A 9,414-nucleotide genomic window follows, 5' to 3' on the forward strand; every position below is an offset into this window, starting at 1 on the left:
AAACCCAAAACTACATGGCCCTGTGTGAAAAAAGTGTTTGCCCCCTAAACCTAATAAATGGTTGGGCCACCCTTAGCAGCAACAACAGCAATCAAGCGTTTGCGATAACTTGCAATGAGTCTGAAATCAGGAAGGGGGCCAACACTTTTTCACACCACTGTATATGCGTTATATGCATAGTAGTCTATTCTAAGTAGATTTCTAAATTAATACTTTTTTTTTTCAGATTTACTCTCTTGTAATTTTCACATCGACTGGATTTCAGGCCATTCTGGGTTGTGGTTTGGAGAGGTAACCGACTGTGGGACTGGACGTGTCCCTTTGTGGCTTTTGCCGGTGTGGCACTGCACCGTGCACCGATTGGATGTTGCCTGGGAGATGAGGATGTGCTGCTGGCACCAGGAAGGAAGGATTTTGATGTGATGGGGTGCAGGACGAGCAAAGTCCTCCCAGAGCCACCCGCTGATGTCCAACTTGACTTAGTCAAAAAAGTAGAGCCACATCAGACTGATGTCTATAAAAACTTCATTAAAAGTGACGGCGGCGGGGCAAAAACAGGCTCGCCATCCCCTCAAGGTCAAAGCCAGGCTGCTGCGAAGGTGAGCCAGTCCCCTCCTCCAGCTAACAGCCAGACGGAGCCTGCTGACCCACACCGGAAAAAAGTAGCCAAATACAGGGCCAAATTTGACCCTCGAGTGACTGCTAAGTATGATATCAAAGCTTTGATAGGCCGGGGCAGTTTCAGTCGGGTAGTACGAGTAGAACACAGAAGCACACGGCAGCCATACGCCATCAAGATGATCGAGACTCGCTACCGTGAAGGCAGAGAAGTATGTGAATCTGAACTTTGCGTCCTGCGACGGGTGCGCCACACCAACATCATTCAACTGATGGAGGTGTTTGAGACGGCTGAGCGGGTCTACATGGTGATGGAGTTGGCCACCGGCGGAGAACTGTTCGATCGCATCATCGCCCGTGGGTCTTTCACAGAAAGGGACGCCACGCGAGTGCTGCAGATGGTTCTCGATGGGGTGAAGTACCTCCATACGTTGGGCATCACGCACAGGGACCTAAAGCCTGAAAACTTGCTTTACTACCATCCTGGTGCTGATTCCAAGATTATGATCACAGATTTTGGCTTGGCCAGCACACGGAAGAAAGGCGACGAATGCCTGATGAAGACTACATGTGGAACACCTGAGTACATCGCTCCTGAGATACTCGTTCGAAAGCCGTACACTAATGCAGTAGACATGTGGGCGCTGGGAGTCATCTCCTACATACTGCTCAGTGGCACCATGCCTTTTGAGGATGACAATCGCATGCGCCTGTACCGACAGATCCTCAAAGGGAAATACAGCTTCTCCGGGGAGGTAAGAACAGTGCGACCACTTTAACTCTGTGTGCTGTGCTCAAAATCGTTTACCTAATTTGGTGTTCCTGGTCAAAAATGTCCGGCCTTTTAAAAATTGCTTGTAAATCTCTCTTTATATCAACTTGTTTTCTTTGAATCAACACAGGTTTAGGAACTGATTGGTTGTAGGCCTCATTGATCTGAGCTTATTGCACCTCCATTTTTGAGTGGGGAAATTTATTTTTTTTGTGGATAATTTTGGCAGTGTTCATTAAAAAACTGAAGTGCTCAGATCAGTGAGGCCTATGATCAATGAGTTCCAAAAAGAAATACAAAACCTGTGCTAATTAAAAGAAAACTAGAAAAGTTGATTAAAAAGATTCAATCCATTATTTGGTAATAGTATAGCACAGTGGTTCTCAATTCTAGTCCTCGCATACCACTGCTCTGCACATTTTGTATGTATGTCTTATCACTTCAGACGTTTGTTCTATTCAACCGTAAGTGCCCTGCGAAGTGGACTTCACAGGATATTCCACCATGATTCCAGTGCGAAGGGAGTGTATATGTTCCATTCAAAGGGCATTAAAATGTGCGAGTTGTGAATTTAAATTGTATTTATTTACAGAGGTATATTATTTCACACTTCACACTTCTCTAGTAAGTTTCGTCTGTGTGTGAAGACGCTGCAGGCAGTGGTGTACACTGTAAAAAAAATTGTGTAAAATTTACGGTAAAAAACTGGCAGCTGTGGTTGCCGGAATTTTACCGTAAAAAATATGGTAGCAACGTTTTAGGTTTTTACGGCTTTAACTTAAATTTACAGTTAAATACCGTAATTTCATTAACTGATATAATGTTAATATACCAACCGGTTATTATACCCTGTGTGAGCAAAGTAGGTTTTAGTCCACTACCATTTTGATGATATGCATCTGTTGTACACATTCTACATGCTGCATGAAAATATGAATGCTGAATCTTTAATAATGTTTGTAATCTAAAGTCAAAACTGGCAAGCTTCAAATAGATAATAATGGACTTACAGATTTGAGATCAATCTCATTAAATGGTAAAATATGTATTATTTCAACTTTATTGTGCTTGTGTCTCACACAACACAACTAAAAGCCTTCACGTCTCATACAGATAAAGCTTTAAAAATAGCTTTTTAAAGAGGTAAAGTTACAGATGAAGTATTAGCCAAACCTAACATTTCAAAACCCAAAGGGATAATTCACATATATAAAATCTTGTTCATGATATATATAAAAACTAATAAGGGTAACACTTTGCACATTTATACAAATATTCTGTGCAGAGCGGTGGGTCGCCAGGACTGGAATTTACAATAAGGTTCTGTTTGTTAACATTAGTTAACTACATTCGTTAACATAAACTAACAATGAAAAATACGAATATATTGTAAATGTTAATTTTAATATTTAATAATTCATTTAAAAAAAATCAATAGTTGTATTTGTTAATATTATTTAGTGGACCTGAGTTAACATGAACTAACAATGAACAGCTGTGTTTTTATTAACTAACAATAAAAATTTATTTTTTTGTTAATGTTAGGTAATGCATTAACTAATGGGACCTTATTGTAAAGTGTTACCCTAATAATGTCTGTTCTTGCACTAGTTATGTATATAAGATCTGTATGTGTGAACTATATGTATGAGATTTATATGAGCAATGTGGATCATGTATGTACAAAACAAGGGTTGCTGGGAGATTGGAAATGCAGATGTTTTCGATTAGGTATAGAAGTGCTATAAAGCATATGCTTGATGTTATTTGGTTTTATTAAACCCAGCGGTATTTGTATCATGCTATGTTGTTGGGCTCATTTGCATTGTACTATACATAATGATTCATTTGTTTTTGGCTGGCTGCTTTTGCAAATGAACAAGCTCTTATGAAATATAGATGCTTTGTATGTTATGTTGATGTTAATGTGCAGTACTAGCCTTTAAATGTCATTTGCATGCATTAAACAGTGCATTAAAGTGTGTTATTATTTGATGTTAAACTTCTTTCTCCTACCCAAGTTTAAAGCTGACGTGTGTAAAATATTTTCTGCTATGCCAGCTTGCTTATATTTGCGCAGAGACAAGTATAAGTAAGCCATTTGTAGGTTGATTTCCCCGAAAAGTGTAAGCGCTGTGGTCTGTGGCACTTTCTGCATTGCACTGTTTGTTTGAGCGGCCTGACATAGCAACATTGACTCAACAAATGGTTTGAGTTTGGGGCGGCACTACCTGTTTGTCCGTTGAGTGGCATCTGGGGGGAGATGGGGGTGGAATGTTTACTAGGAAACATATTTTTGCAGTTTTATTGAGTGCAGACATTCTCAATATTTTTCCCAATTTGTTTTTACATAAAAGAGCTTCAGTAGCAAAAATTTAAATAGATTATTTTTGTGTCACTTTTATGAAATTGAATTTGTCATGTTTTTTTTTAACTCCTATAAATTCAGATTGACTGATTTATTATTGTTTATTATTCAATATCCTTACTAGACTCTCTTTTTGCTTGTTCCATAGAACAGAGATTACTAAACATTTTTATAAGCCGAACCCCTTTGACCTAAAATGTTTGCTTGAAGTACCCCCTGAGATTTTAATTTAATATTCCTTAATTTAACAACACATTAATTGTTGACAGTTCTATTATTTTGGTTAATGATGATAGGTTAATATATATATACAGTGGTGTGAAAAAGTTTTTGCCCCCTTCCTGTTTTTTTAATTGTTTGCATATTTGTCACACTTAAAAGATTCAGATCATCAAACAAATTTTAATATTACACAAAGATATCCTGAGTAAATACAAACTGCAGTTTTGAAATTATGATTTCATTTATTAAGAGTATTTCAACTTGTTACTCGCAATAAAAATTGCCATGTAAAGCAGGCATGGCGTTAAAACGCCAACCAACCAACCATGCATTGCCTGGGAACTAAAGTCATGATCTTGGCACTGCATGGCATATATTAGGTGTCCGTGTCTGGTGAGCAAAACTTTTTGGCATGTAGTCCATACCTATTAACTTTAAGGCCATCTATAAGTTTTTGACAAAATTAGCCATTGGCAAATATTTGCAAATGTAAAATTTGCAGTCTTTCTTTCTGGTAAAAAAAATAAAAAATACTGATTCATTCTGCGCTACACAAACGTTTGCCCAATCAAATCCTCTCTAGTGGAAGAACAACAGTGCCCCACTGAAAATATCTGTCTACTGCTGCTATACAGCGACTTGAGGTCATTGAGGCTTTTACCCAGTCCATTCAGAACTGCATTCCTAAATAGAAATATTCTCCACAAAGCCAAAATCTCAAAGGCAAAACACAACAGGCTATGATAGCCCTGCCTCTTTCTGTCTGTCTGTCTGTCTGTCAGTGTGCTCTGTTTCTATTCATCACAAAGTGCTTTTCAAACACTTTAAACCTTTGCCAACTGTTTTGTCTTTGATCTTGGGTTTCTGAATGTGTTTATTTGTGTGCCTCTATGTATCGTGTTTTGTGTGTATTTGTATGCATGTTTTTGTGTGATTGCTTGTGTTTGTATTTTGGGGAGTGTGTGTGTTTGTGTTAGCTGGATAATACAGCGCAGTCCTGCCATCATGTCTTATCCCGCAGTAACCCCCTGCATGAGCGTGTGATGTAAGGCCGCAGAGTTCCTGGCAGAGTGTGTGCGTCAGGGCCTCTCTGCTGCTGTGAGTCACAGACAAGACGAATGTGGGCTTTACAGGGAAAAGCCCTGGAGGTGTCATGCTAACCAACAAAAACCAAGCGATGTTTTGGGTAAAAAAAATAAAAAATACTGATTCATTCTGCGCTACACAAACGTTTGCCCAATCAAATCCTCTCTAGTGGAAGAACAACAGTGCCCCACTGAAAATATCTGTCTACTGCTGCTATACAGCGACTTGAGGTCATTGAGGCTTTTACCCAGTCCATTCAGAACTGCATTCCTAAATAGAAATATTCTCCACAAAGCCAAAATCTCAAAGGCAAAACACAACAGGCTATGATAGCCCTGCCTCTTTCTGTCTGTCTGTCTGTCTGTCTGTCAGTGTGCTCTGTTTCTATTCATCACAAAGTGCTTTTCAAACACTTTAAACCTTTGCCAACTGTTTTGTCTTTGATCTTGGGTTTCTGAATGTGTTTATTTGTGTGCCTCTATGTATCGTGTTTTGTGTGTATTTGTATGCATGTTTTTGTGTGATTGCTTGTGTTTGTATTTTGGGGAGTGTGTGTGTTTGTGTTAGCTGGATAATACAGCGCAGTCCTGCCATCATGTCTTATCCCGCAGTAACCCCCTGCATGAGCGTGTGATGTAAGGCCGCAGAGTTCCTGGCAGAGTGTGTGCGTCAGGGCCTCTCTGCTGCTGTGAGTCACAGACAAGACGAATGTGGGCTTTACAGGGAAAAGCCCTGGAGGTGTCATGCTAACCAACAAAAACCAAGCGATGTTTTGTTTTCTCTCTTGCTTATAGAGCTGCTAGTCTTTGACCAGTTGTCATAACATACCAGGACATGCACGGCCAGTCTAAAGATGTGCCGGAAGAGTGAAAAATTAACTTAAAGTAACTAGTTTGTACATTTTGCATTGCAGAAACCTTCAAGTATTGATCTAGCCAGTCCTGGCACAGGTGATACAGTCCAGGGAGTGTGCTTGCTTTCTCTTTCACTGAACTGGAATTATGCTTCCTAATGTTGGCTATTGCTATAATTGACCGGTCTTTGTTTGTTTCTTTCTTATTGACATCTGAGTATTTCCAGACAACATAAATAAAAAGCTGGTTACACATCATAACGTTAGCAAAGGTCCAATCTGGGCATTAATTAAATGGGTATCCAAAAATATGCATCTATCATAAAATACAGAAATCATCAACTATATTATATTATATTGTATTGCATTGTATTGTATTGTACAGTATTATGTTTTTATTGTTCAAAAGTCAGTACAATGCTTTTATTCAGCAAGAACACATTAAATTGATCGAAAGTGACTGTAAAAACATTTATAATGTTACGAACCGTGAATCCTGATTTTTTTTCAGGATTATTTGATGAATAGAAAGTTAAAAAGAGCAGTGTTTATTGAACTTTCTATTAATCAAAGAATCCTGAAAAATATCAATATTCACAGTTTTCACAAAATATTAGAATCATAATCAGAAATTAATATTAATTGATAATAATAATAATAATAAGAAGAAAAGGTTTCTTGAGCACCAGATCAGTGTTTTAGAATGGTTTCTGAAGGATCATGTGACACTAAAGACTAAAGTACTATAGACTGAAGTAATGGCTAGTGAAAATTTAGCTTTGCAATCACAGGAATAAATTACATTTTAAAATATATTAAAATAGAAATTGTACAATATTACTGTTTTCACTGTATTTCTGATCAAATAAATGCAGCCATGGTGAGCTTAAAAGGTCAACCTGGTGAGCTTTCTTTCATTTAAAACATTAAAAAAATCTTACCAACCCCAAACATTTGAATGATAGTTTATATATTTTATTAGCTGGGTTGTTATATGTTGTCATGTACAGTATACAGAAGTGCTGCAACTTTTGAACTTTTGGATTCATTGATTTGAAAATCGTATTTTTCCTCCACACTGTATAAAATTCTCTATAAAAGTTTCCAAATCTTTTGGCAGTGTCTGAATAATTTGAAGCTATTTTCTGTTCTCTGACAGCCATGGCCAAGTGTTTCCAATCTGGCTAAGGACTTCATTGACCGTGTCCTCACGGTGGATCCCACTGAGCGTCTGACTGCGGGCCAGGCACTTAAACATCCTTGGATTGTCAGCATGGCTGCTTCCTCCTCCATGAAGAACCTGCAGCGGTCCATTTCCCAGAACCTCCTGAAGAGAGTGTCATCATGCAGCCACAGCACCAAATCAGCACAGTCCACTCGCTCCAGCCGCTCCACGAAGTCCAGCAAGGCACGACGTGTTCGTGAGAAGGAGCTGCGAGAACTTAATCGCCGTTACCAGCAGCAGTGTAACGGTTGAGAGCGACGTACAAGTCACGTGACTGTGACAAACAAGACTTTGTGTACCTTACGAAAAACATCGGAGCAGAGCAACATTGTGCCTCAACTTAGATGTCAACTTCCTGCTCCATCACCACAGAGCCAATTAGCAGAAAACCTCCTTTTTAAACTTTCATTCATTTTCTATTTTTCTGCTGTTTCTCTCTTGTTTATTACCGTTTATGTGATTGTTTTATTTATTTATTGTTGATGTATTTTCATGTTTATGTTTTCTTTGGAAATGATCTCATTCAGCCTTTTACCTGATTGTATCTGTTGAACAGAATGTTACAGAAGTTGCTGGAAGGACTAAGAATATACCTTCCTGATTTTTGCTGTGAATTATTTGTTACGGTACCCACTGGAAGACTGCTCTTCTAATGGGGGAAATGTGCTGTTTATTCATTATTAGCAACAAATCACATCAACTTGTGATAGTTTATTGTGCCTTAATATCACTTTGAACATGATGGAAAGGTAAGAATCAAATAGTTGGTAATTGCTTTGGAAGTCACCACGTATATATCACATTTGTAATGATACACACATTGTAAACTCTTAATATTGCGGCTGTTTAGTTATGAGCCTTAAAGGGGTAGTTCACACAAATATGAAAATTCTGTCTTCGTTTGCTCACGAAAGGAGCAGAAAAGATATTTTGAAGAACTGTTTTTGTCCATACAATGAGTCCAAGTCAGTGGGGTCCAAAACAACAGTAGACATCATTGACTTTAATTGTATGGCCAAAAAAAACAAAAACAGATTTTCATATCTTTCTTTCATGTTCTGCAGGAATCAAGAAGTCATACAGGTTTTGAAATGACATGAGGTATGGAAGCTTGTTTCCAGCGCGGGATTAAAAAAAATGTAATTGCAATTTTTTGGTCTTACAATTTGGCTTTTTTAATAACCTCAGAATTGCAAGATATAAGAAAAAATCCATTGTGAGATAAAAAGTAGCAAATTCCGACTTTTTTGTAGGAGGATTTTAAAAAATGTAATTGCAATTTGGCTTTTTTAATAACCTCAGAATTGCAAGATATAAGAAAAAATCCATTGTGAGATAAAAAGTAGCAAATTCCGACTTTTTTGTAGGAAATGCGAGTATATATCTTTCTATTAAAATGTTTGAATTATGAACTCAGAATTGCAAGAAAAAAAAGTCACAGTTACCTTTTTTATTTTTCATTCTGTGGCAGAAACAGGCTCTCGTATGAGGCTGATAAGACAATGACAGAATTCTCATTTTTGGGTGAATACCTTTAAGTTGGTCCAAAATTATCAAAGAGCTCTACTTTGCCCAATATCTGTTGTTTATCCTGAGTGGGAAACAACTGTCCCTTTTTCTAGCCTTTTACTGCAACCCTACTAATGTGGACTCTGATGTTAATATCAGTTGTTAAAACCTGTTGGAAAAATACACAGAAAAATAGTGTTTCAGAATTGTCCAAGACTTGGCTTTAAGTCTTTAGATTTGGTCAGTGAACAAACCTACCGTGATTCTTGACTTCTACTCTTGGATCTGTCTGTACATGTGTTGTAGTAATTAATCATACTAACTGATATTGATTGCTCTCTCAGTATGGGCGGCCAGTATCGGGAAGCCCTGAATCAGAATCGGTTACTTTCTCTGTCACCAGCTGTTGTGCCTTGAGCAAGGCACTGAACCACCATGAAGGCCTTTTGGCAGCCTTTTCGCTCTCACCCCCTCTTTCAGAAACCAGTAGAGATGTGCCAAAGAAATTCCTGTGTGCCTGTATTAACAAGGAACATTTGGTGAGATCTCAAACATGATTCCTCATGAAAATAATTACTGTTAAAACTGTGATGATATGACGACTTCTCAAAATATAGTCTTAAATCTGTTCTTTGTTTTTTATAAAATCTTATATCAAAAAATTAAGGAGAAAGGGAATTTGTGTATTTGACTTGCGTTCCGTTTACAGATAACTTTACGAAAAAATTGCAACATCACATTGGTAACAGAATTTGAGTGCA

The 9,414-nt window shown here is 37.9% G+C and overlaps 1 protein-coding gene across 1 annotated transcript; it reads left to right on the forward strand.

Annotated features, from left to right (window-relative positions):
* Positions 1–231: 231 nt before the first annotated feature.
* Positions 232–7,510, forward strand: LOC107726478 (serine/threonine-protein kinase H1 homolog). Its single transcript, XM_016536076.1, has 2 exons — positions 232–1,373; positions 7,079–7,510. The coding sequence occupies exons 1-2, from the start codon at positions 423–425 to the stop codon at positions 7,394–7,396; spliced, it is 1,269 nt and encodes a 422-aa protein (XP_016391562.1). The 5' UTR covers positions 232–422; the 3' UTR covers positions 7,397–7,510.
* The last annotated feature ends 1,904 nt before the right edge of the window (positions 7,511–9,414 follow it).

The sequence above is a fragment of the Sinocyclocheilus rhinocerous genome, unplaced genomic scaffold, assembly GCF_001515625.1.
Source record: "Sinocyclocheilus rhinocerous isolate Xijiao unplaced genomic scaffold, SAMN03320098_v1.1 scaffold553, whole genome shotgun sequence".
In the NCBI taxonomy this organism is placed as follows: domain Eukaryota; kingdom Metazoa; phylum Chordata; class Actinopteri; order Cypriniformes; family Cyprinidae; genus Sinocyclocheilus; species Sinocyclocheilus rhinocerous.